This window comes from Bubalus bubalis, chromosome 2, assembly GCF_019923935.1.
Source record: "Bubalus bubalis isolate 160015118507 breed Murrah chromosome 2, NDDB_SH_1, whole genome shotgun sequence".
NCBI classification, from domain to species: domain Eukaryota; kingdom Metazoa; phylum Chordata; class Mammalia; order Artiodactyla; family Bovidae; genus Bubalus; species Bubalus bubalis.
Window position 1 is genome coordinate 185,298,134 of NC_059158.1, and position 27,098 is coordinate 185,325,231.

Below are 27,098 nucleotides of genomic sequence, written 5' to 3' on the forward strand. Positions count from 1 at the left end.
CCCTGGCCGCCAACATCCCAGCGGCTCCCAGTCTTCCCCACCATGCCCCCAGGTGGTCTCCAGCCCCAGTAGCCCTGGGCGCCAGGAGAAGGAGTGGAAAGGGCCACTTCTCAGGCATCTGGCTCACGGGGACGCTGCTTTCCTGGCAGAGCCATCTCCGCTTTCTCAGGCCCAGGCCTGGGGTGCCCAGTGAGCCGTCTCCCTGAGGGAGGCCTAGCAGAGGTTGGCGCTTGCTGCTGCCAGAGAAGCATCTCTTTTGCGGTGTGAGCCACCAGCAGGCCGCCGTGCCCCCTGCGGTCAGTGCTTTGCGTTCCCAGTTTCCCAGGGAAGAGGGGAACCTTCCCCGCTCTGGCTTCCACACTGGGCCCTCGGTCAGCCCGGGTTCTTCCGAGCCCAGATGTTCTAACCCAGGGCCTGGCACTGCTTTTTCTCAGACATGATTGCTCCCATGTGTGCCAGACAGCTTGCCCCACGCTCTGCAATCCTCGGCTCTTGGCTCGCAGCAGATAATACCTTCGAACATGCGGTTGCAATTTATTGGCCTTATAAGTTAATTTTAGTGGGTGTGCAATTGATTGAAATCAAAGCTTAATGAAGGCCAGAGTCGGGGGTGCAGAGGCACAGGGCGGGAAGGCACTTTGTGTTCTTCCTTGCTTTGGGTCCGAGATAATCTTCAAACGCTTTAATTAGGTTTTCTAATCAGCCGCTCTTGTCTGGAAGAAGTTTACAGAGTGAAACGAGGCTGGCGCCCCCGTGGCAAGCGCAGGGCCCGCGAGCCTCTCCCGGCCGCGGCCGCGGTCCTCCGCCTCCTCTCGCTGCCCTGGGGCCCGCCTTACAGTTCCGGCTGTTTCCGTCCTTCCTGCTTCCCTTCCCTCCCCTGGGCCTCCGTTAGGTGGTGCTTGAGCAGCACCAGCCGGCGAGTGCAGGGTGTCCAGGGGCCTGTAAGGGAAAGTCTGTTGCCCAGGTTTCTTGTGTCTTCAAAACAGACCTCGCACCCTGGGCCCCAAGGGGCCACCTCTTCCTGGGACGTGAGCGTTGGGCCCGAGAGTTTGTCTGTCCCGACGGGACTCGTAGGTGGCAGCGGGAGGCTGGCTGCTGAAGCGGAAGTAGCAGAAGTGTGCGTGCGTGTCCTCACTCAGTCGTGTCCGACTCTGCAGCCCCACGGCTGTAGCCCGCCAGGCTCCTCTGTCCGTGGGATTCTCCAGGCAAGAATACTGGGGTGGGCTGCCATGCCCTCCTCCAGGCGCTCTTCCCGACCCGGGGTCACACCTGCGTGGCGTGTCTCCTGCACCGGCAGGCGCTCTTCCCGACCCGGGGGCACACCTGCGTGGCGTGTCTCCTTCACCGGCAGGCGCTCTTCCCGACCCGGGGGCACACCTGCGTGGCGTGTCTCCTGCACCGGCAGGCGCTCTTCCCGACCCGGGGGCACACCTGCAGGCCGGGTCTTTACCACTGGTGCCACCTGGGAAGCCCAGCAGAAGTCTGGGAAGCAGGTGACTGGGGGTGGGTGGGCCTGGATACCTCCCAGGAGCTGGCTCTGACCCCAGGACTGTGTCCGGGTCAGGCTGCAGAGCGGGGCGGAGCTGTGCTGTGGAGGAGGCCGGGCCTCAGTTCTCTGTTGTGTCCTTGCTCGCTGACGGTGGGCCAGGGGTCCACTTGCTGAGCCTCTGTTTCCTTGTCTCATTGAGCCGTGCCTGTCTTGGTAGGGGGTGCTGTTCCCCTCCCAAGGCTCCCCTGTGTCCACTTGGCCCCTCGAGGGTAACGGACTCGTCCTCGTTGGGCGGTAGTCCTGTGTGGGGCGGTCTTAGGTCGGGTGGGTTTGCAGTTGTGGCCGTGGGGTGAGTGCAGACGCGGCGGACAGCAGGCCGCACTCAGGAGGCTGCAGGCTTCAGTGGGGCCCGGCCCCAGCGTTCAGTGAGGCCCCAAGGAGGTCTGCTTCAGCAGCGGGCTGCAGTGGTCGCCGTGTGCGGTGACGGGAGGCAGTCCTTGTGACCGAGCCTCCAGTGTTTCCCGAGACCCTGCGGTGCTCTCAGTGGTGCTGGTGCCATGCGGGTGAGGGGTCCCCAGGGGACAGAGTGAACCGAGGCGCTAAGGACTCGCTTGGTAAGCGCTAAGAGAGACCGAAACGCGGGCGCTGTGGTGGGGAGAGCGCCCACAGCGGGATCGTGGGGGCCCAGAGCGGCGTCCCTGTTACGGGGGACGTCCTGGCATCACAGGCCGGAGGCCGCGCTTCCTGGGCTGGCCTCCGGGAACTTGGACTTGGGGGGCTTCCTGTGCTCCCTGATAGGAATGGTCACGGTGCAGAGACTGTCACGTAGACACCGTGGTTTGTGCTGAGCTGCAGCCTCCCTCCCAGAGCCTGTGTACAAGGCAGAGGGCTCACCAGGAAGAGCAGTGGGCGTTGAGACTGGGGGGCTCCGCGGCCCATCGCTGGGACCTGAGGGCACCCCATGTGGCTCGGTGCCGGGAGCCAGGGGCGTCTTGGGAGCCTGCACCTGGTTCCCTCCACGGCCTCTGCTATCTCCTTTCCCTGGAGTGACGCGGGGCTGCGAGCACGGCTCTTCTGAGTCCAGTGAGGCCTCCTGGCGAATCGTGGAGCCTCAGGTGGTCGTGGGTAGCCAGGCCAGGCTGTGTAACCAGAGCAGGAGGACCGGGTGGGCTTCTCTGAGCCAAGGGCCTTGCTGGTGAGGCGGGAGAGCGTGGGCCGCCAGGACCGGACGGTGGTAAGAGCCGCAGAGGCCCTTGTGCAGCGTGGCCGGGGTGTCGTCCTCCGCACCTGGGGAAGGGGCTGCAGGTCCTGGAGTACCTTGGACAGTGCTCACTGTATGACCTCCGCCGTCCCCCAAGGCTCTGCAGGCTGGGGAGGCAGACCCTGACCCGGGCTCCTCCTGGTCTGACCGCGGCACCTGTGGCCTGAGGTTACCCTGTGTCCCCCTCCCCAGAGACGGCCGGTCCAAGCTCCCTAGGTCTCCAGAATGAGAGACCAGGTGGGAAACGGGTGAGAGCAGTGAGCAGTGTGAGCTGAGGTCACGGAAGTGTTCAGGAACGTTCTCGGGAAGGTGAGGCCTGGACCACCTGCCTCGGCCCTCACCCTCGCCGTCTGCCCCTTTGATTTGTCTAGGGAGTCTCTGCCCAGAGGTGGAGGGCCTCTCTGTGCATGGAGGCCCTGCCACACCTCCCTCTGCTGCAAATCCTGTGCTGTGGGGACAGAGGGCTGGAGGGGGGAAGTCATGTCTCGCTCTGAGCACGTTGGCAGCGTAGTTAGTGTTTGTGTTTCCACATACATTCTTCGTATCTTCAGCCACGCGTCCATCGGAGGGCCTCTGAGAACCCGCCCTGCCTGTGGACTTGGGCTGGGGTGAGGGTACAGGAAGCAGCTAAGGGAGCAAGTCAGGCTCGCCTCAGCTGCACTGCTCTGATCATGTGGGAGGCAAGCGAGGAGAAGCCTGTCCACCTGGGGGAGTTGAGTCGCTTCCTGCTCTCGTGGTGCAAGTTTCAGAGGCGGGAGCATCAGTGGAGGTGCCGGAGCCCCTGCAGGCGGGGTACAGCCGGCCGCCCACTGCTCCCAGCCTGGAGCCCAGTGACAGCCCAGCCGCTTGGTCTGCTTTGCCTGGTCCCCAGGCCGTGCCCAGGGCCTGCGTGCCTTGGCACTCATTGATTGTCCTCTGCTGGAAGGAAGTTAAATGGAAAACAGGAGCGTGCGGAGAACAACTCCATTTGCAGACAGATCCCCGGTCAGCGTCAGGGACCGGCTCCTCCAGGGTCACGCATCAGGCTTTGTGGCTGCACGTGTTGGGGTGAAGCGAGGATCTACTCCCGCTGGCGGAGCTCCCTGGTCCTCCCGGGCTCACCGGGAAGCAGTTCTGTGCAGGTGTCCAGGCTGGTGGTCTCACAGAGGCTCAGCCAGCAACCCCTGCCGCCCCCTGCAAGTGGAAGGCCCTCCTCTCCAGAGGTCCTTGTGTGGGGTGCCCAGTGCCGCCTGACTCCTGGAGACCCCTTCCTCCCTGCCCTGACTGCTCCTCCACCTTGAGGCAGCTGCGTGGGGGCGGTGAGCTTACCTGAGTCCAGCCTCACAGGCTGAACCCGGGCCAGCAGAACAGGGCACGGTTCTGGGGCCTCCAGCTCCCCCTCCTCTGCCGTGTGCCTCGGGTGCGTTCCTTTCTCTCCCTGGGTGTCCATGATCGTAACTCTAAGGTAACGTACGCAAGGCCTGTGACACAGCTCACAGCCTTCGGGCAGTGGCCCCGAAACTCCGGCAGACCTTGACTGTCCACGTCCCCTCAGGGAGGGCGGCATTTCCCCGGGCAGCCCAAAGTGACCGAAGGTGCTTGTGGGGGCACGGTCAGATACGAGGGCCGTTGTTCCCAGCGAGGCCTTCGTCATCCCTCTTCAAGGACGAAAGCAAAAGGCTTGTAAAGAGGCTGTGCAGCGCCACAGCCTCCGTCCAGATGTGCGCGGCCGAGTGCATCGGCGTTAAAGCAGCGTGTACCTGAGCCCGCCGGCCCGTCCGCGCCTGTGTGTGCTGGAGGCGTTTACACCGCAAACCTGTCCTGAGGCCGTGGGCAGGGGTTCTGAAAACCGTGGCAGAACTGACCATCCCTGGAGGTGTGGAGCCGAGTCCCAGTGCACGCGACAAGGGGTTAGGAGGCTGCACCGCAGCTCTCGGGGCCGCCCTCACACCAGCCCTCCCGCAGCCTCCAGATCCTGGAGCGTCGTCAGGGCCAGCGTTTCTACCTGAGGAATGAGAGCGCCGCACGGGCACCCCACACGTCCCCCTCGTTCCTCCCGGCTTTGCTTAAGGACGCCAGCTTGTGCAGTGCTCAGCCCAGCACCTGGGGGCGGGGCCTTGTGCCGGCCCCTCCCCCGACCAGTCTGGGTCCGGGGGTGACCCGCGTCCTCCGCCTCCGGGGTGGGGGGAGTCATCGCCCTGCCAGAGACCCACGGCCATGCCCGCCGCTCGCCCGCTCCCAGCTGAGGGCCCGCACATTGGAGTGAAGCCGCGAAGGGCCTGTGCCCGCAGAGCTGGGCCGGCTGTGACTCTTGCGTGCGGGTCGTGCATGTGATCCTCACTTGCTGGGGCCTCTGCGTTAGAGCTGAGTCCAGCCCGGCTCCCAGGGGGTGATTTGACGGGAGGGAGGGAGGCCAGCCGCGAAGCCCATCCAGTCCCGCCTTTCCTGTTACACGCGTGGCCCCATGTTGGCCAAGGTGGGTTACAGCCCAGATTCCTGAGCCGAGTTTCCATCCCGTCTCCACGCACAGCTCAGCCTCAAACACCCCATAAAGCTCAGGGAACCAGAATAGGTGGCTGTTTCTTATTCCTTTCTTTGGTGAAGTAGATCATTTTGAGAGTGAAGTATTGCATTTTTCTCTTCTCCTCCCCAGAAGTCCCGCGGTTGGAGACTTAGGGTCATGGAACCTGTGTGTGGCCCTGACTCTGGCCCAGTGGACGAGGGCATTTCAGGGGAGGAATGGCTCTCTGGGGAGAACGGAGTCCGGACGCCCCGGGCGCCTCACTGACCCGGGTGCAGGGGCTCACGGATGGAGAGGCCACCACCCAGGCGCTCCGCCGCGACTGGCTGTGCAGGTCAGCGGCCCGCCACCCGAGGGCTTGCCCACGACTCCTAGCTCCTGGGGACTCGGCCTTTTTGAAGTTGATGAAACCTGGTTGTAGTCAGCATGGTGTTTTTCAGACGGTGGGACTTACAGAGCCAGCCCAGGTGCCCCTTGACTGTAGTCCCTGCTGTCTGAGCTCCGGATGGCTACGTTTGCCTTAAGAAATGTTCATCTCTGCCGGGGCGGTCTTGAAAGCCACCGAGACTGGGAGCCCATGGTTGACGGAGCTCCCTCTTGAGTGGACTGCAAAGCTGCGTTTTCCTCTCGTTCCTGGGCTGGTCTGGGCTGCTCTCCCATCCCCTACTCCTGATGATCCTGGGATGTGAAGGACCCAGGGTTTCCTGGCTCATCTTTCCACGGCGGCTTCTTCACCGTGTCCCCACCGACTGACTGAGCCTTACCACATGTGTGGGTTTCAGCCCTCACTCCCTGAAGGCCTGAGAGAAGCCCAAGGGGTTCAGTTCGGGGCATCTGCGTTTTAACGATGTTCCCCAGGCGGCCCACTCGACTGGGGACCGTTTCCGTCGAGCTCAGCTCAGCGGGGCCGTGGCCGCGATACTGGGCCTGTCCGCCCTCCCCTGTGACGGGGTCCCCGATGTCCCCGACGGAACCAGGTCAGAGCACAGGCCGCCGGGCGAACCCCATTCACGTCCCCAGCAATGGGGAGCCGCCTTATTGAAATGGCATGCTGGCATTTAAACAATATTGATACTACTTGACTCATTAAACACCCAGAGGTGGGTAAAGTGCTTCCACGTGTGCGCTGTTGGTGCTGGCCGCGGCTCCTCAGATGCTTTATGTGGTTTCAGACACATTTTAGCACATTCTTAAAATGCCCACAAAAGCCTTTATGTAAAGACTCATAAATGTGAACCACATAAAAATTATTCTTCCCCCCCGTTTCATGTCATTATGATCAAAGTAAGGTAGGCAGGAATAAGTTTCCAAAAACCTGCTGAGGTCCCTTCTTTAATTAATGCGCGCACAGAGCTGGGCCGTAAACCGCGGGACGCGGGCTGTCTGTGCCCGCAGGCACCTTGCCCCAGCGGCCAGCATTGTGGGCGGTGCTGAGCCAGCCCTGCCTGCTCGCTCATCCCTCTGCCGTCTGTCTTGGCGCGTCGGGTCGAGACTTGCAGCTACACACGTCCCCGGAGGTGGAGTGGAACGCGAGTCCGAGCTCGGGCGCACGGGAACCGCGGCCCCGGGCTGCAGCTGCCGCCATTGCTTTATAAAAAGTCAGATGGACGGTAAATTCGGACACCACCCACCGTAGTACCGTCCCCGCTGTTAAAACCAGTTCTGGCGATCACGTGGCCCCACGAAGGTGCGCGTGATTCCCGCCAAGTGGGGAAAAGCCAAGCCCAGCCCAGTCCCCTTGCTGTGCTTCCAGTTACGTACAAAGCAAGCGTCTGGGCATAGACTAGAGGGGAGTTTGGAAAAATGAGGTTTATGGGAAACGTTGATTTATGGTGTTAGGGGCTAAATGTTAAATTTCTCTTTCATAGAACAACGTTGTAACGATTATTTTTCTTTTTAATTTGGAGGAAAGAATAGTAACCCCCATGAGGCCAGACTCAAGCTTGTACTGCCCTCCTGTGTCCCCCAGGTCGTGAACCTAAAGGGCCCCGGCCAGGGTGGTCCACTGGGCAGTGGAGATGCCAGGGAGACGCCATCCCCAGAGGGAGCCGGGAGTAGGAGCACCCGGTTCTGCTTTCCATGTCAAACGCCACTGTGTGGTTTCTTTGGAAGAAAACAGGGATCCCAGGGAGCGGACTGAGGGGCTTGACCACAGACCGCCTGGTGCTTCTGAACTGCTTGCTGGGTGATGTGGGTGAGGGCTATCAATCCACCAGGCCCTCGGCCGGCTCCCTCCCAGCATGGCCTACCCTGCCCTGCCTGAGCCCCAGCACAGAGAACAGCACTCTGGTCTAGGGGGCAGGTGAGGCCAGAGGTTGTGCGCCGGAAAAGCTGCTTTTTAAAAGGTGTCGTTTTTCCCCTTTTGATGTGGGGCTGCTCTCCCGACTTGCAGACAAGAAGGGAAAACCATACGTTGGAAGCCAGCCACCTGTCCTGCCAGGACGGGTATTGGCAGGTCTGCTGTGGGCTGCCCGCTCCTGCCCAGTGGCGCTGCTCTGCTTCCTGGTGGATGCTGGGGGGGAGAGGGGGCAAAACCCAGGAGAGCGAGCAGGCAGGGCCCTGGAAAGAGTGACTTCCGCTTGCCTGCATGAGGGCCCAGGGGCGATCCAGGGGGGCCCTGTGTGTGCCCAGCCCACTGCAGGCCGGGCCAGATCCAGGTGGCTTGTGGGTGGAGGGGGCGTCTCAGGCTCTGAGCCAGAAGCCTTACCGCTTGGGGTTCGGAGAGAGATCTAGAACGAGGGAAAGAGCCGTCCTGAACGGGGTCCCCAAGTGCCCAGTGCCGGCCAGTTTCCTGGAGGTCACTGGGCCCCCCAGGCAGCTCTCTTCCTTCTCCCGCGCTTTCCCTGCACCACTGCCCTGGCCTGGAGCCGGAGTCTGCCCCCTTCTTGGTCTTCTTACCGACATTTGGCCCAGGGGCCGGCACCCCAAATGTCCTCCTGCCGTCAGCCCCTCCTCACGGCCAGCTCACCAGGGGACACGAAACCGTTAGTCTCGGCTGACAGTTACGTGTGCGGGATGAGCAGCGGGGGCAGCCTGCCTGAGGGGCCCTGGCAGGGCGGCTCTGGGAGCAGACCGAGTGTGGAGCTGCAGGCGCCCAGCCCAGGGGGCTGTGCTGGGCCCAAGCGGGGGAACCCGGCCGCCCCGGGGCCTGCAGCTCAGCAGCACGGGGGCGCCTGCCTTTTCTGTCCGCTGGTCTGGTTTCACCCTGGCGTGGATCACACGCTGGGGCCTTTGTGCAAAAACTTAGTCTGAAAGAGTTTCAGATTTATAGCAAAGTTATCCAAACAAGAATACAAAGAATTCTTGCACACCCATCACATGCATTCTCTAAGGAGTACTGTTTACCATTTATATTGTCGTTGTGTGATACCATCATCGAGGTATAATTCACACAGATGTTTGTCTTTCTTATTTGTCATGAGGATAACCCTTAGTCGGGTACCTCCTTCTTTTAAGTGTGTGTTTTCGGGCGCGCGCGGTCTTGCTGCGGCCCCTGGGCTTTCTCTGGTTGCAGCATGCGGAGGCTTCTCACTGCAGTGGCTTCTCGGGCGCACGGGCTCCAGGCCCCGAGGGCTTGGTAGTTGGGGTGCTCGGGCTTAGTTCCCCTGCGGCTCGTGGAGGGAGCCAGGTCATCTTCCTGGACCAGGAATCGAACCTGCGCCTCGTGTGTTGGCAGGTGGATTCTCGCCCACGGGACCACCAGGGAGGTCCTCCCATATTGCTTTTATCTCTGAACAGTGTCCCTGTGTCATAAGGAGACCACGGCCGCGTTCGCACAGCTCTTGCTGTGGATGAGTCGCCGTTGGGCGAGTAGGCGCAGGCGCGGGCGGGGATGGGGACCCCTGTCTGCCTGACGCCCCGCCCACGTGTTTCGGTGCCTGCCCTGCTGCTTGTGTCTGAGGCCGTGTGTGGCCCAGGCCCTGCTGGAGGGACCTGGAATGTGCCTGCCGCACCATCCACACGGGGTTAATTGGGGTCAGAGAGGCCACAGACTTTCCGGTAGCGAATACGTGAGCTGCCAGAGGTGAGCTCTTCCCAGAGCCTCAGTTGGGAGTCGCTGCACGAAGTCTCTGCTGCCCGAGGCCCTCAGACCTGCACGCACAGTTGCTGCCTGGTGCCCGTGGACCTGGGATCCTCTCCTGAATTTCTCGACTCCTCTGGCTTTTTCTTAGCCTCTTGCATTTGAGCTGAATTAGGAGCTCTGATTGGAGAAGGCAGTGGCACCCCACTCCAGTACTCGTGCCTGGAAAATCCCATGGACCAAGGATCCTGGTAGGCTGCAGTCCATGGGGTCGCTGAGAGTCGGATACGACTAAGCGTCTTCACTTTCACTTTTCACTTTCATGCATTGGAGAAGGAAATGGCAACCCACTCCAGCATTCTTGCCTGGAGAATCCCAGGGACGGGGGAGCCTGGTGGGCTGCCGTTTATGGGGTCGCACAGAGTTGGACACGACTGAAGCAACTTAGCAGCAGCAGCAGGAGCTCTGATTCAATATTGCTGCAGACCTGCAGAGAAGGCTGAGTTCCAACCTCATTGTCGCAGCCGGTGCTCTGAAAGACCCATAGACCCCTGGGGTGTGCAGGCGTGGAGCATCCTGGAGGGGAGGAGAGCCGTGTCTGCTCTCGGTGGGAGGAGTCTGGACTGTTGTTGCTGTGGGTTTTTTTTTTTTTTTTCCCTCTTCTTTTTCACCTGTAAAGTAGCCATCCCAAAAGATAGGAATATCAGACTGTAACGATGACTCAGTAGTAATGAGCCCCACTGAGTGTCTGTTACATGTCACACATGTTAGCGGATCCTTCCTCTGAAAGTGATGTGAAGCCTGGAGGCGTTGTGCCGGCTCGGCGGAGGCTGCAGAGCTAGCATCGGAGGGCAGCTCAGGCTCAGAGTCAGCTCAGGACTCCTCACTCTGTGCTCCTTCTGTGACCCGGCCCCCGGCCCCCGGCCCCAGAGGGTGCAGCGCCCTCTCCCCTGCCCAGCAGACGCGCAGGACACAGCCTCGAACCACCCGTGGCGCCCCGATAGGGAGGGCCTGTAAACCCAGATGGACGTCCAGACGACTCTGGGCCAATGCGCCCCCCTGGGACCTGGGGCGGTGATCTGCAGTTTGACGGGCTTAACGTTTAACAGGATGTGGGCCTGTTTGCTGCAGGTATTTTGAAGGTGGTGTCTCATCTGTCTACCTCTGGGATCTGGATCATGGTTTTGCTGGAGTGATCCTCATAAAGAAGGCTGGAGATGGATCAAAGAAGATCAAAGGCTGTTGGGACTCCATCCACGTGGTGGAGGTGCAGGTACGGCTTCCCGCAGCTGGCCCTGGGGTGCTGCTTGATGAGGCGATGTTGTGGTGTGTAAAGCCCCGCTGCTTCCTGCGAGTGCCCACAGCCGTGTGGACGGAGATAAGTCGGGAGTACAGTCGTCCCTGATGAAAAAGGTCCCCAGAGGACTGGGGTACACATGATTGCAGATTCACCCCTAAATTTAAAAACCGTTTGGGATTTTTACAAGGTCACATCATGGTGAGGTCTTAGGAAGGGAATGCTCGAATGACCTGAATTCAGGGGCCCCTTGGGGCTCAGCTCAGGGTCACACGCGAGGTTCTGATCTCTGTCTCGTCCTGCAGGAGAAGTCCAGTGGTCGCACCGCCCATTACAAGCTGACCTCCACGGTGATGCTGTGGCTGCAAACCAACAAATCCGGCTCTGGCACCATGAACCTCGGAGGCAGCCTCACCAGACAGGTAGAGCGAGTGGGCAGTGCCCAGGCCAGCCCCAGCACTGGCCGTGTGTGGAGATGCGTGGGCAGCTGCCCCCACAGGGTCCAGGGCCGGCCTGTGTGACGAGTGGGGTGCCCCGCAGGCCTGTGGGTGATTGCTGAGACTCAGTCATGGGGGACTTTTCCCTCGGGTCAAGGTGCTTGCAGTAAGGCGCTCCTGTATGTGAGACTTTTCCCTCGGGTCAGGTGCTTGCAGTAAGGCGCTCCTGTATGTGAGACTTTTCCCTCGGGTCAGGTGCTTGCAGGAAGGCGCTCCTGTATGTGAGACTTGTCCCTCGGGTCAGGTGCTTGCAGGAAGGCGCTCCTGTATGTGAGACTTTTCCCTCGGGTCAGGTGCTTGCAGTAAGGCGCTCCTGTATGTGAGACTTGTCCCTCGGGTCAGGTGCTTGCAGTAGGGCGCTCCTGTATGTGAGACTTGTCCCTCGGGTCAGGTGCTTGCAGTAGGGCGCTCCTGTATGTGAGACTTTTCCCTCGGGTCAGGTGCTTGCAGGAAGGCGCTCCTGTATGTGAGACTTGTCCCTCGGGTCAGGCGCTTGCAGGAAGGCGCTCCTGTATGTTTGGGACGTGCTACTGGCTGCATTTTCGAATGGATTCACTTGTTAATTGTGAGTCCTGCTCGCAGGTGGCAGAAGCAAAACTAAGCAGCGTAAGCAAAAACGGAAACGAGCCAGCTCACATACTTGCGAAGTCCCGTTGTCGTCCCGCCCAGCGGGGTCTCAGACGCACGTGATGTGGACGGGACCCTGAACCTCTGCGTGGGGGCGCCTGGCGACCTCTGGCCATCCTAGGGGAGAGCGTCTCCCTGCTGCCTCGGGCTGCTTGTCCAGAACAGAATCACTTCCGGGGGCCAGGGTCACGTGACTACCTGTGGGTGGAGTTAGACTAACAGGGGGTGTCAGTTTCCTGAAGTGAAATCGGGCAGCTTTTCATAGTTTGGGGGGGTGGTCGGTGTGGGCAGCGTGAGCAGTGATGGCGGCCAGGGGGTCTGAGCACCAGGCCGCTGGGGGTTGGCCATCAGGGTCCCCAGAAGGAGAGAACTGGCTGAGCTGGAAGCTGCAGGGCTTCAGAAGGAGGAGAGCCTGCTTCAGTCTCCGAGCCAGTTGCCAGCCTCCCCCGGCAGCTGCCTGGTGGTCACGTCTGCTCTCTGCTCCACTCCCAGCCCCCCCACCCCCAGCAGCGCCCCAGGGACACGGGGTCACAAGGGAATGACAGTCACCAGCATCCTCCACTCTGCACCCAACCAGGGCACTCTCCAAACCCCAGAGTATCCGTTCATCTCATACAGACAAAAAAAACTGAGTGTCTGGCTAAAGCTGTCCACAGCCTGCATGAGGCACAGTGTCTGCACGTTGGAGGAGTTCAGAGGGCATCTCCCAACCCAATGGGACGCCCTGTGCTGCCCTCCTTGGTGGCACCCCGGGGCGCGCGGCCCTGCGGGTAGCCCACTTCCTTCACGTCAGCCTCCGCAGGAAGTGGCATCAGGAGAGAACCTGCTCTCCAGGGTGGGTCCCCTGCCGCTTGGCGGGCGCCCTGCAGGTATGCGGTTGGCTTGGTTGGCACCCCTGCCCCCTCCTCTTTCCCATGAACTATTGACGGTCCAGGGATTTCCCGTTCTGTTTCTGTGTGGTTGATCTTTCTTAAAACGAGGTTTTCCCTGTGGACCCGCGTTTCGGGCTCTGCCCCTTCTGCCCATGACAGATATGTTGAGTCTCGGTTTCCATCATCCCTGGGTTCGTTGTTCCTTCTGGCTTTGTTCCCGCACATTAACTCAGACGAATGAGTCTTTGTAGTAATTCACAGCCAAGTTCAGAGCTCTCCGGCATGGCTGTCAGAGACTTCCGTAGAGGAAGTTGTAGGGCACTGGTCTTTAGGGTGAGCTGGTTCAGTTCTCATTCACCACCTAAGCAGACTTCACATTTCCGAATAGATGCTGTTTGAGGTACCTGTGGCTGAATGCTGCCTGCTGTTTCCCAGCCAGCTCCCTGCTGTGCTGGGACCAGGTGGCTGCAGGCTCGGCCTCACCCTCGTCCTCAGGACTCAGCGCATCTCTGCACCTCAGGCTCCTTTGATGTGGCAAGAAGCCTTGCTTTGCTCTGTTTCCTGTCGCTGTGGTCCTGCAAGCCTGACGGGGCAGGCGGGCTCTCTGAGAGGCTCGTCCTCTGCAGCTCGGTGGCACCTTCCTGCCCACAGCCCAGTCAGGAGGGCCCTGCATCAGCGCCGCGTACCACAGAGCTGCTCACAGGTCCGGAGAGTGAGGGCCCCGCCCTGACCTACCAAATTGAGACCCCAATGTCATAAAAGTCTCCAAGTAATTTAAGTGCCCATTAACATTTGACAGACGCTACTCTTCTGGGCGGGGGTGGGGGTGACGGCCACGCCACCATCAGCAGCTGTGTGGCCCCGGCAGGGCGTCCTGCGCGCCCCTCTCGCTGGAGACAGTGTCAGGCTGCGTGTTCAGGGCTCAGTCCCAAACGGCTGCCTGCCCGCCTCCCCTGAGACACACCTTCAGACTCTAGGCGAGTCCAGGTTGTCACCTGCACTTCTGACCTACTGGCTACACATCAGAAGTTCCCACGACCCCTTCCTTGGGGTCCATTAATTTACTAGAGCTCCTCGCCGAACCCAGAGAAACCCATGTACTCATTAGCCTGCAGGTTTATTGCAGTGGACGTTTAAACATCACAGATCAACAGCCAGATGAAGAGATCCGCAGGGTGAGGTCTCAAGCAAGGCCTGCTGTCCTGGTGGAGTTTTGGGGCCCTGCACGGTGGCACCTGGAAGCCGGTTGGCTTCTCAACCTGGAAGCTCTCTGATTCCCATTTTTTGTGAGGTTTCACGGAGACTTCCTTGGGCTTCCCTGGTGGCTCAGATGGTAAAGAATCTGCCTGCAATGCGGGAGACCAGGGTTTGATCCCTGGGTTGGGAAGATCCTAGAGAAGGGAATGACAATCCATGCCAGTATTCTTGCCAGGAGACTTCCACGGACGGAGGAGCCTGAGGGCTACAGTCCATGGGGTCACAAAGAGTCCGATACGACTGAGCAGCTAACACACGGAGACTTCCTGACAAAGGCGTGATTGATTAACTCACGGGTGATTGATTCGACCTCCATCCCTTCTCCCCCCACCCCCTGGAAACCAGAAGTGGAACTGAAAGTTCCACTCCTCCATTTGTGATTGGTGCCCCTGGCAACCAGGCCCCATCCTGAAGTGGTTTCCAGAACTCACCTCGTTCACATAAACCTAGTCGTGGTGGAAAGAGCTTGTTACGAGTGACAAGGCACTTGTTTCCCCTTTATGGCCCTGAAGCAATTGATGTCAGGAAGCGCAGATGAGACTGAATATCGTAAAAGATGCTGCTGTTGCTGCTCGCTCTCAGGAAACTCCTAGGGTCTCGGGATCTGTGAGCCAGGAGCCATGGATGAAGACCAGAGGCACACGAGGGATGGGTGTGGGTCATCCGAATGACCAAGCGTGTGTTCCTTACGAGCCACAGTATCACAGCTGCTGTGTACCCTTCCCTTGCCCGTCTCTGGCTCAGGTTATCATGAGTAGCTCGTCTCCAAGATCCCCTTCCAAGCATGTGTCAGGTGAACTGGGAGAGCTCAGACCACGAGATGCCCCCTCCCCTAGAGCAGCCTTCACTTCCTACTCCATGTGCTACGTTAAGTTTCTAAGCAAGTTCAAGACCCTAGCTTAAGAGTCCACTCTTAGGGCTCGTAACAGGCTGTCCCTTGGGGAGGCCTTTGCCCCAGCCAGCGTGGGCCGGTGGTGCCTCTGTGTAACAGGAGGGGACCTGCAGGCCTCCGGGAAGCCGGGCTGGCAGCCCTGCAGCAGCCCTGAGGACGTCCTTTCCAGTCTTCAGCCTGAACTCCATGAGGATCCCTTTTAATATCAAGATTTTTTTTTCAGTAAGATAATTGTACTTTTAATAGCCATTGATTGTTTTTTAACGTGGCGGAAATTATCAGTTGGGAGCTTGGTTATTTTTTGGGGGCTTCGTTGCTGTACACGGGCTTTTCCAGCTGCGGCGAGCTGGGGCGCCTGCTCTCGGGGGTGCACGGGCGTCCCGTGCGTCAGCCCCTCTCGCTGTGGCACATGTTCTAGGCACTCGGGCTCCAGTCATTGCAGCCCACAGCTTAGTAGCTCAGAGGCACGTGGAGTCTTCCCGGACCAGGGATAGGGCCTGAGCACCCGACACTGGCAGGTGGATTCTCACGCGCTGCAACCAGGGAAGTCCCGTAGTGATTTTTTTTAATGTATTGAGTATATTTTAAATTAGAGGATGATCACCAACAACATTGCAATGGTTTCTTCCGTGTGTTTCTGTTAGTTGCTCAGTCGTGTCCAACTCTTCACAACCCCTTGAACTGTAGCCCACCAGGCTCCTCTGTCCATGGGGTTCTCCAGGCAAGAATACTAGAGTAGGTTGCCATTTCTTTTTCCGGGTTTCTTTCATACCTCACCATGAATCAGCCGTAGGTATACATATGTCCCGTCACTCTTGACCTCCAGTTCCGTTCAGTTGCTCAGTCATGTCTGACTCCCTGCAACCCCATGGACTGCAGCACGCCAGGCCTCCCTGTCCATCACCAACTCCCAGAGCTTGCTCAAACCCATGTCCATTGAGTCGGTGATGCCGTCCAGCCATCCCCTCCTCTGCTGTCCCCTCCTCCCGCCCTCGGTCTTCCCAGCATCAGGGTCTTCTCCATCGAGCCAGCTCTCCTCCTCTGCCGTCCCCTCCTCCCACCCTCGGTCTCCCCAGCGTCAGGGTCTTCTCCAGCGAGCCAGCTCTCCTCCTCTGCCGTCCCCTCCTCCCGCCCTCGGTCTCCCCAGCGTCAGGGTCTTCTCCAGCGAGCCAGCTCTCCTCCTCTGCCGTCCCCTCCTCCCGCCCTCGGTCTCCCCAGCGTCAGGGTCTTCTCCAGCGAGCCAGCTCTCCTCCTCTGCCGTCCCCTCCTCCCGCCCTCGGTCTCCCCAGCGTCAGGGTCTTCTCCAGCGGCCAGCTCGCCCCTTTGCGACTCCTAACTGCATTGTGTCGCAGCTGCAGAAGCGTCTCCAGGATCTTGAACAGAAGCAGCGCAAGGCACGTCCCTGCACTGAGGGCTGGAGCCTCAGACTGTCCACGTAGAGCCTGCCTGAGCCACAGGGGGTCTCAGGGGTCCCCTTCTCTGGCCTCGGGGCAGGGCTGTCTCCAAACCCTCCCAGAACCAAGGCGAGTGCTTGCTGGGCAGAGCCCATCCTTCCACAAGGAAACAGGCCCTTGCTTCCAGGAGGCACTGATGAGGCGGGGCAGTGGAACCCCCAGGCAGCTGGCTCCCCCGCCCCGCCACCCGAGGAGTGCTGGAAAATCCTAAACCCGTATCCGGAGACGGCTTCCTGCATCACTTACCGCTCTGAACTGTTTATAATTCCACCCAGTTCACAGTGACCTGGACAAATACTTAATCCGCAGCCTTCCTAATAGTTCAAATCAGAGTTGTCAGCCCACGGCCAGGGCCTGGTTCCAGCTTGCCGTGCACGGCGCCTGCTGCCAGGCCAAACGCCGGCCCGATGAGACGCTGTCCTCCGTGCGCCGGGCCGGGCCGCAGGCCTGCGTGGGCTGCCTTGTACTCTCGGCTCTAATGAGGAGGCTCAGGCTTCTGTCATCCTCGCGGCCGGTCACATAACTCATCCGAGGCACGGTAAAGCCAGGGCTGGTTTCCAATGTAAGTAACTGCAGGAGGCGGGCCCGGGAAGCCACGAGGGTGACAGATCGAAGTTAATGACGCGTAGCTTCTGCGCAAACGGGGAAATGAGGGTTGTGGGTTTCGCTGTTTGTCCCAGGTGAACCTTGGGGAAAACTCCTCTGCTTCTCTTGGATGGGAGGCCAGGGCGTTCCAGGAAAGCTGAGCGGATCAGTGATAGGGTGGACAGGTGGGGTGGCGCGGGCTGTCTCCACAGGTCGGGTTGTGAACAGCATAGCGTCACTTAGCAGGTGAGGAAACTGGGGTTCCGGCTCTTCAGTGGTTTGCCCCATGGTGACTTAACGAAGCGGCACGCAGAGCTGGGACGTGAACCCAGATTTGTCCCTTAGGAGAATGAAAAAGGCTGCGTTCTGCCACACTGCATTTTTTGGTCTTAATCTGTCCCCTGTGCCTGGCATTCGTGAGATGCTCGATAAGCACTTCCACAGACGTGCATTGAGCAGTCGGCTCAGTGTAGACAGGACGCTGCCCCGTGGGCGCCCAGGGACTCTTCATGGGCAGCGGCCGTGGGCGAGTGGGCCACCCCTGGGGAGGCCCGTGGAGGGGCCAGGCCTCCCTGCACCGTGCTCAGCCGTGCTGCCCTTTGGGTGTCTCTTGTGGGAACCAGGTTGACCACAGGAGACGCCTTCCCCGCCGGAAGCAGTGAGGAGGGCTTTAAGATTTTTAAGTAGTCGACTTATCAGATGTGTGTCTTCAAAAGGTGGCTCTGTGTGTGGAGTGGAGGCCGGGTTGGCAGGAGGGGGCTGTTGAACCCGCCCAGGAGAGGGGTGGCCAGAGCCCGGCGGGGCAGCCCCAGGGGCTGGGCATCTGGCCTGTGGCCAGCGGTCAGTGAAGGGCCCTCAGGCAGGAAATACGAGGAAGGGCAGAGGCAGGAGGAGAGGAGGGGTGGGTTAGAGAATCTTGGGGTGACGCCCAAGGTGTGTGCCCTGGGCTCGGAGGCTCTTCCCTGGCTTGAGTACCTCCATGAGGCCGCAGCTGCTGACCCTGGGTGTGCGGAGGGAGGGCCCCGCCACCCTGGCCACGCCACAGCCACAGCGGCCTGGGCCGCCCTTCCTGGGGTGACCCCAGGCCCCCCCACATTCCCGCTTCCCTCGCCTGTCTTGATTGACTGATGGCCGGGCCAGGTCTTAGTAGTGGGTGTGCAATCTGTAGCTGTGGCATATGGGATCTAGTTCCCTGACTGGGGATCGAGCCCGGGTCCCTGTGCTGGGAGGTCAGAGTCTAAAGTCCCTGGTGCCTGGCCCCGGCTCGGGCTTGGCGGCATTTGCCGCCCCCGCCCCGTCCCCAAGGGCCCCTTTCCCTGGCTCCTCGGGCTTTGCCTCCGTGCCCTCCTTGCTCGGTGTGGACAGTAGGAGCTTGCACTGACCATCTTTGCCTCTCGGTGAGCGTGCCAGCGTGGCTGGCCCACCAGCGGTGGGGAGGCTCGGACGACGGCGCCTTCCCCGCCGCCTGCAGTCCTGCCTGCGTGGCCCCTCAGGGTGCCCCTCAGGGACGTACATCCGTGGAAGACAGAGTGGACACCGTGTTTTGGCAAGTCCCTGCAGCCCTGGGGCCGTGGGAGGCAAGTGGGGGGTGGTCCTCACAGGGGCTCTCACAGCCCGACCTTGTGGGGGCGAGGGCGGACGCTGGCCCCCGGGCCCCCACGGGAAGGCCGCCGGCCGAGCACCAGCACACCCGCGAGGACGCCGCGCCGCGAGGTCGCTGCTGCGTCAGAGGGACGTGGGGAAAGGCGGGACCCCGGGTCTCTGGAAGGAAACCCACAGGCCGGGCCCTGCAGATGTGCGTTTGATTTTTTTTTTTCCCCCAGATTCTAAGTATTTAACAACAAAGGTGGAATGTCTCGTGGGGAGGGGAGGTGAGGCAGTCCCTTGCCCCCGCAGTGAGTCTGCATGCAGTGAGGCTCCAGCGGGCGCCCCTGCCTGCGGGTCGAGGCCGGGAAACCCACTTTGACCCTTCCTGGGCAGTCAGGCTAGGCACTGTACTCGAGCCGGGCAGAGGCCGGGTCCGCGCCAGGCTGGGGGTGGTTCAGGGAGGGCATTCTCCTGGGGTGGCCCAGCTGCAGCTGCTCCCTGTTCTCTGAGGCTCCTGGGTTTGGGGTGGAGAGGCTTCACGCTGTGGGTTCTGGGGGCGCCCCCGAACACGTCTGGTGACCTGGGGTGGAATGGCCCCGGCTTGGTCCAGGGGGCGAGCCAGGTCAAGGCTGCCGCCCTGTGCCGTGCCCCACCAGGAAGGTCGGGCAGGAGCGGAGTGGAGATCCAAGGGAGGGCAGGGACGGAGCCGCTTGGAATGTCTGAGCCCTGCACTGTGGTCTGGCCTTGATTTTTCCGGTAAGGAGCGTGGATGAGATTGAGCAAACAGAGAAGTCTCCGGGAAGAAAACAGGCTTTGGAATCATCCAGGCCATCGTTCCAGTCCCAGCCCAGTCTCCTTCCAGCTGTGTGACCTGGACAAACAACTTCCCTTCTCTGAAGTTCAGCATTTTCACCAGCGAGCCCATAACACCCCTTTGGAAAGACTGTTGGAGCAGAAATAAAAGCTACCTTGAGGCACGGGTTCTGCCCGATAAATAAAATAGTAGCTGTTGCTGCTGGTACCATGTACCATGCAAGCTAGGCTCTGTTAAATTTTTCCTGAATTGGGCAGACAGAAGCTCCGCTGAGAGGCTGTCCAACCACTATCTTCCGGCTTGCCAGAGCGCCAGGCCCTGGTCTCCAGCCCCACGCTGATCTGGAGCCGGCCCGAGGCAAGTCCCAGGAACAGTGCAGCCGTGAAGCCCGGCGCCACTCTGGGCCCGGGGCGGGTGTTGGCTCATCCCGAGCACGGCAGCAGCAAGGAGATGGAGGCCTTTCTGGGCCGAGGCCTGGCCCTGGGGCTGCAGAGTGGGGGCCGCCTGCCAGGCTGGCTTCCCGCAGGGCCCCGGAGAAGCGCCGCCCGGCCCTCTGCTCACGTTTTCCCTTTTGAGGAAAGCAGTCTGCTTTCTAAACAGGCCCACGTCCTCCGCATCCCCCGGGGTGCCGGGTGGGGGTGGGCAGGCTGGGCTCTGACTTCAGACTCGGCTGGAACCACCTTGTGGAACATCTGTGTGACCACAGCCCATAAAAATGTTTTCCTCTGGCAGCTGCTTTTATGAGATGTAATAATATCCGCGTTGCAAAAATGGCTCTGTTTTTGGTGGGTCAGCACTGCCAGCGAGCTGACCCTGACCAGGTGTGGAGGGAGTCGGCAGGGGGGCCGTGGAAACACATCCGTGTGCCAGGCCACTGCCCCCCTTCCAGTCCACCCGCTTCCTTCCCTCCCCCGGGGCCCTGCTGGGCCTTTGCCTTGGGGTCAGATTTCTGGCCTCGAACTTCACAGCCCCTTGGGTCCTCCCGGGGAGTCAGTCTGCTCCCAAAGAAGGCTCACGCCCCTGCCCAGGCCTCTCTGACCTCTGAGAGCCTGGCAGTGCCAGCCTCTCCCTTTGTTGGAAGACAGCTCTGATTCTGAAGCAGAGATGATGCCCAAGCTGTCCGACACCCGATGGGGCTTCGCTGACTCCATGGCCCTGAGCCCTTTGCCTCTAGAGGTCCTGGCCTCAGCTTTGGGTGATTGGTGCTCATTTAAGGTGGGATTCGGGTTGAGCTCACCGCCTCTGTGCTTCCCTGGGTGTGCCAGGGATCCACCGTCCATGTGGAGCTGGGGAAGAGGGGAAGCTGATTTGTGGGAGGACGTAATTCACTTGGGTCAGAGCCGCAGGCCTCTCCTTGCCCAGAAAGAGCAGCCCTGAGCGGCCATCAGGCCAGGCACAGGAGCCTCCTCTCCGGGGGAGGAGAGAACCCTGGTGCCAGCATGTTGGTGTCCAGATTACCTTTCAGGATTGGGTGGGCAGCCTCCGTCCTTCTCTGTGGCAGGTGGAGTTGCCAGCCCCTGTTCAGCAGGCGTGCGCTCCAGCCGTCAGGGCCGAGCGCATCTCACAGATGCTGCAGCTCTGCCCGGTGGGGGCGCTTCTCATGCTGAAATGGTGAAGTTCACAAGCATGCACACCCCCTGTTTTGTGGGGACCCCTGGAATGTCCGAAGATCGAGTCTCCCCGGGACCCTTGGCTAGAGTGCCTGGGGGGCTCAGGGCCCAGGGTCGGGGCGGAGCAGCCGGTCCTGCTGGCATCTTGCCCCCTTTCCGGCTCGGCCAGCCCTCCGCAGAGCAGTCTGCCCAGAGCCAGGCGTCTTCCCTTTCAGAGACTTGGTGTCCTGGCTTTGGAAGGCGAGGACTTGGGTTCCAGACCTTCACTGCACTCTGGTTCCCCCGCTTCCCTGGCTTGTAGCGTCATGACACAGGGCCGCCCGTTCCTCCGGGGACCCCTCTGGGGACCCGGGGCTCCTGGCTGTGTGAGCGGGCGCTGAGACAGCTCCGCCGCCCTCGGCAGTGACGGGCATCGCTGGACTGCCCCGCCAGGCAGCAGGTTTCAGAGCGTGGCCATGACCTCCCGTGTCCTCCTTCTGGCCTGAAACGCCCACGTGCTTTCCCATTTCTTGGGCTCGGGGCATGCAGACCTTTGACGCAGAAGAGCATGTCCATGGCTCTCTGAAACCCAGACTGAACCCAGCCATGCCGATGGGGCCGGGCCGAGAGGGGGCCCTGCAGCTCCATCAGGGAAGGGGCTGGGCATGCGGCCCCTGACCTGGACACCAGGAGCAGCTTCATTTTGATCCTGAAAGGCACACAAACACTGTCCTAGCAGGCACCTCGCATTCCTGTCAAGTGAAATCACCCAAAACCCACAAGTCTCTCTGCTGGACCTGTTCCCCACGTTGTTGTTGGTGAGATTAACGTCTGAGCCAAAGTATGTGGTCTGCGTTTGCCCGGGTGCACGCAGTCACGCTGGAGCACAAGTCCAGCAGGGCTGTTGTCTGGACAGGCTCTGTGACGTCTGCCTGCCTGTTTCCTCGGGTGCATGGTGGTCCTGAGGAGGGGCAGGCAGACCGAGGCCCGAAGCTCTGTGCTCCGCCGCCGACCCGTGCCTCTCTCCGGGAGCGACCCGTCCGTCACCTGCACCCTTGACTCCTGTGGCGTCGCCCCACGGTCCTGCACAGACAGACAGAGCTGGGGCCCGGCAGGGAATCCTGTGGGCGGCCCCGGGGAACTGGCGGGCCGTGGTCCAGCCAGGGCCGCGGGATCCTAGGTGGGAAGCTGCCACAGGGACGCGCTCTCGAGGAGCCTGTGTTCCTCAGCCCAGCATCCCCGTCACCACCGGAAACCAGAGACTCATGGCAGGTCGTGTCCACAGCCAGCCCGCGCTGGCTCCTGGAGCATCTGATTTGAAAACGCGCCAGCAGATGGCTTTTTTTTACCAATCCCGTCAAAAGTTGTGGCCTGGATCAGCGTCAGGCCAGTGTTTAACTTCCAACTCCAGTCTGCCTTCTGTCACGGAAGTGGGGTCAGCTTCCGCCCTCTGCAGAGTTCTGGTACCTCTGAAGCATGCTCTAGCTTTTCAGGGAGGTCTGTGTCACGGAGTCGGATTTGTCTGACCTTGAAGCCTTATCATTTTAAATGATTTGTTTCTCTCCTATCACCCCCTGCTTCCAGCTCTGTCTCCCTCTTATCTGGGTCTGTTGTACCTTTCCCAGCCTAAAAGTCACCCTAAAATTCATCGGTAAGAGAGGTAAAACCAGGTGAGGCGACGGAGGCCTTGAGCCTCTGAACAGACCGCCGTCCACCGCAGGTCTGCCCTGCCCTGTTCTTCCGGCTCTGAAGGTAGTTAGCCGTCCACCTTCGCTCTGCTCTTCTACTGATCTGAATTCATCCTGTGCTCTCGCCTTCCCGATCCGGCTCCTGTCTCCTCGTCCGTTTCTCGGTCGCTTCCAGAGTCTGTTTCCGCAGCGGCAGCGGCTGCGGTCGGGCGCCAGTCGGGTTGGACGGCATCGTGCGCTCAGTGATCCGCTCGGCGCCTGTGACCGTCACAGGCGCATCCGCCCTGAAGGATGTGTGATCGCAGAGAGAATAAGCCCTAAACGTGGGGAGGAGTTGCGGGGAGAGCCGTGGTGTCGTGTCGTGACTCGGAGTGCACATCAGGGGCCTCATTGCCTTCTCCTCCTTCCTGTCGGCCCTCAGAGGGCTCATCCCTGGGCCAGAACCAACTCGCTGGGCACCTCTCCTCCAGAACCCCCATTGGCCCTGCAGAAGAGCCGTCTACATTATTAAATACTAAAGAGACACGAGTTCAAAACAGTCATTGGACAGTTTGAAAACTAGCGGAGCGCCTTTGAGAGAATTATTTGAGGAGAAGAAGAGGACTGAGATGAGCCACAGGAAGGCGAGAGCACAGAGCTGTGCCCCCTCGACGGGTGTGGCCCGAGGAAGGCGAGCTCGGCCGCTGGACGGCTAAGCGCAGGCTCTTGTGCACCGCTTTCCTAGCCGTAGGTCGCATGTAAGAGGCCGCCTGGGTGGATGGTGCGTGTCCTTTTCTGGCCACGCAGTCCCCAGGAGGAGCCGCACCTTCAGCGGGAGTAGACAGAACACAGGCTGGGAAGTGGGCACGACGTTGACCCAGGCTCTGCCTTCCCCCCCTGTCTGACCTTGGGCAAGTCACCCCTTCGACCTGAGCCTGGGGTCTCCTGTCTGACCCCTGGGTTGTTGCCCGCCCCCCCCCCCCCACCCCTCCCTCTGTAGCTGCCAGGCACAGCCGCCGCTGGCAGGCGCCTTAGAGGCTCACCTGTGACTTCACAGCCCGAAGCCACACGAGTGCCCTCCCGCGTGCTGCCGTGCCGGAGATGCCCCTGGAGACAGGCCTGTGACCCTCGTGCCGGGCTTCCCACAGCTAGGACAGCAGGTTCTGTGCACCCCGGCAGCCGCCCCCACCCGGCGCTCTGACTCAGCCGTGTCCCCGTTCCCTTGCAGATGGAGAAGGATGAGACCGTGAGCGACTGCTCTCCACACATAGCCAACATCGGGCGCCTGGTCGAGGTGAGCGGCCGCCTCCCCCGGGGCCTCCCGGGTGGCTTCCCGCCAGCTTCCAGCGGCGCGGCGCCCGTTTCTGGGCCCGCCTGGTGTTTTCTGCACCTTCTGAGCCTGGCTCAGAGCCAGAGGCCCCTCCTCTGCGGCCCCCAGAGGACTCAGCGCGGGAAGCCCTCAGCCCTGACCCCCTCCACCGAGTGCGGGTGCAGACCGCCCCTCCCCACACCCTCCGGAAGAAGGGGGTGCTCTGCAGAGTTGTCCCCCAGCCCGCACGAAGGGCAGCCAGGCCCTGGCCGGGGGCTCCCGCGCACCCCCGTGTGGCCGCCGCGGGGACTGCAGGGCGCCCCTGACTGGCCGCCTCCGTTCCAGGACATGGAGAATAAAATCAGAAGTACGCTGAACGAGATCTACTTTGGGAAGACAAAGGACATCGTTAATGGGCTGAGGTAACGTACCCAGGAGCGCAGCCTGTGGGACCCCGAAGATGGGGGTTGGGGGTCCGAGGTCACCGCTCAGCAGCTCCACTGCCTGGGGCCTCAGTCTCCTCTGCAAACCAGGGCCGGAGTGCCCGCCCGACAGGGTCGTTAATGCAGGTTTTCGAGCTAAAGCCCCATACGCAGGACTTGTTCTCAGGGTAGACGTGCGTGCCGAGCTCCTCCATTTGTGTCTCCTGGGGACCGTCCGCCTTCACGGCCGTGGTGCCCTCCCTCCTGCAGCCACCGCTCAGTCCCGTGGGCTGAATCCTGCCTGAAGCTTCTCCGTGTACCTGCTGGTCCTGGGGCCTGAGGACCCCCGGGTCTGACCCTAAGATGCAGCGGGGAGTGCGGCCCCCAGTTGGCCAGGTTTTGGGCAGCAGAGCATCCCCCAGAGAGAGCCCGGCCCATTGCTTTCTGCGGAGGGCCCCACCCCTGGTCCCCCCACGCCTTGTTCCCGCGGTTCTTCAGCGAAGGCCAAGGGAGGCGCAGGGGCTCCCCAAGTCCTCCCGGTCACGGAGGGTGGTGGAGGCTGCGGGGGAGAGAGCCCTGGCCTTGGAGTCCCAGCCTGGGGTCTCAGGCAGCCTCTGCCTCCCCGAGCTCCGTGGCCTTTGAGCAGGGACTCCTCTCGGGGGCATCTCGCCTGTCCAGGAGCTGGGGCAGGGGGCCCGAGGCAGGGAGGATGGGGTCTGAGTCTCATCGCCATCCCACCAGTCCAGCGGCTCGCGCTCCGCCCATGGCCCCCGGCCCTGCAGGCCCCCTGTGGACAGACCCCTCTAGGCCAGGCAGGGGCAGGAAGTGGCCTGGGGCGGCCCTGGTTTGAGTCCGCCCAGAGGAGACGGTTTAGTCTGTCTTTCAAACAGCTGGAAGAGTGGCGCCCGCTCTGGACTCGCCTTTCTGACCCCCCGTCTGTGGGGAGCCTAGTCTAGCCCCTGGGGTTTACTCCCCGGCTTACCCCACGCAGCACTGCTCTCCTTCGGCTGTTGAGCCTGGGGCCTGGGGAGTCCTCTCTGCTCAGAGCTTCCCAGCCTGGGGCCCCTGCATCATCAGATGCACCAGACACGCCTGTCGGCCTGCACCATCCCAGGTGATGGCTGGAAAACCAGGGGGAGCCGCAGAGAGCCTGCGGGGGGTGGGTGGGCCCCCGAGAACTACAGCCGCCCTCGCCCGAGCCCCACGGCCCCCGCTGCCTCCACGCTGGGGCCCCTCCACGGCCCTCACTGCGCGTGCTCTCTGTAGATCTGTTGACGTTATCCCTGACAACCCCAAGTTCCTGCAGTTGCAGAGGGAGCTTTCCCACGTGCTGTCGCAGCGCCAGATCCACATCCAGCCCGATAACTAAGCCGCTCCAGGTACCCCGCGCGAGAGGCCCGAGCGCCGCCCCGCTAAACAGGACTCACCAGCCCGCCGAGACCCCGCCGCCCCTTAAACACCACTAACCTGTGTCCGCTCGGCCAAGAGCCGCCCCGTAACTGCCGACATCGCCCTGCGTAACACAGGCCCAGATCACGTGTGCAGTGTGTGTGCTTGGCACTCTGGGCAGAGCCGCATGTGGGGCAGGCTGGCAGGCCAGGGTGCGGTCACCCATGCTGCTCCCAGGGGCTGCCCGCTTGGCCGGAGGCTGAGGCGGCCTCTCCGTCTGCTGTGTGTGCAGCCGGAGCTTTGCCACCTTTCCACCAAGGACCCCAGAAGCTCAAAAAGATCCCTTTTCGGTGGGCAGTTGCCTGGAGTCAGCTGATCTGAGGTGTACTGCCCTGAGTCTAAGAGTCGAACGCAGAGCTGGGTCTCTTAAGAGCCCTCTGTCGGTCGCTCAGTCATGTCTGACTCTGCGACCCCGTGGATCGTAGCCTGTCAGGCTCCTCTGTCCATGGAATTCTCCAGGCAAGAATACTGGAGTGGGTAAAGATTCCCTCCTCCGGGGGTCTTCCCGACCCAGGGATGAAACCCAGCTGTCCCACATTGCAGGTTTTTAATGTCTGAACCACCAGGGAAGCCCAGAGTGGGGCTGTAAAGTCTGAGCCAGGCCTGGTGCCCCCAGACCAGGTGCCCCTGGAGCCGCCAGGACCCGCATCTCCCTCCGCCCCTGGTGAGCTGCAGCCATCCTCCTAAAGGCCTCACGCTCAACAGAGGGGGAGGTCTTGCTTGTGAACAACAGCCAAGAGCCGCGACTTGAGCATGTGATGGATACAGATGTACAGAAGCGGGCAGCTCCTGGAGAGGAGGCGGGAAACTGGGCTTCATATCAGGCATCTGGAGACCAAGCTGGGCAGGGCTGCAGAGCCCGGGAGTAGGGGCTTCCTCCCAGGCCTGGGAGCTGGACACAGGGCCCCAACCCAAAACAGGCTCGGGGGGCTTGCACGGGGGGTGGCCCTTGTGCAACCAGGGGGGCTGCTCTGCTGTGGCTGCAGCCGTCTGGTCTGGGTGCGCGCCGGCATCAGGCCTGGGGCATTCCCCTGCCTTTAAAAGCGCTGCATACAGCACAGTTTCCCCCAGCCCCTCCGCTTCTAGGGTGGGTCTAGAATCTTCTGGACCCCTCCCCTTGGCCAGGCCCTGTGGGGACATAGGACCCCCGTGCCCCCATCCCCTGCTGCCCAGCCTGGCACCTTCTGTCCGGGACACACAGCACCTCCTGCAGACACTGGTTCCCGGTGGCTTGGCCGTGACCTTCCTGAGTGCCTTTCCCTGAACAAGCACTCTCCCCTCCTGCCTCCAGCTGCTCCAGCCTAACCTGTCTCTTACCAGTTCTCCCTCTGGACATTTCCCCTTGTTGGGGCGGGGGGGGAGGGGCTGGGCACAGCCCAGGCCTGGCGTGCCCCTCCCAGAGGAGCCAGCACGCACTCAGGCCGGGGAGCCGTGGGAGCTGTCACAGAGCAAGCACTCAGAAATGTGTGTTCTGCAGCATCAGCCAAAATGTCAGCGTTTCTCACGGGA

General features: G+C 61.3%; 1 protein-coding gene across 3 annotated transcripts in view; it reads left to right on the top strand.

Moving 5' to 3' along the window:
• The window catches only part of CAPZB (capping actin protein of muscle Z-line subunit beta), a 140,520-nt gene that overhangs the window by 111,687 nt on the left and 1,735 nt on the right, over positions 1-27,098 (top strand). For 2 of the 3 annotated variants that reach the window (XM_025278837.3, XM_025278836.3), the window contains exons 5-9: positions 10,403-10,544; positions 10,874-10,990; positions 23,638-23,703; positions 24,064-24,140; positions 25,407-25,519. In XM_025278837.3, the coding sequence (XP_025134622.1) occupies positions 10,403-10,544; positions 10,874-10,990; positions 23,638-23,703; positions 24,064-24,140; positions 25,407-25,509 (505 nt within the window). In that variant the 3' untranslated portion in view covers positions 25,510-25,519. The remainder of the gene's footprint in view (positions 1-10,402; positions 10,545-10,873; positions 10,991-23,637; positions 23,704-24,063; positions 24,141-25,406; positions 25,520-27,098) is intronic. The other variant, XM_006068102.4, reaches the window with a different exon arrangement.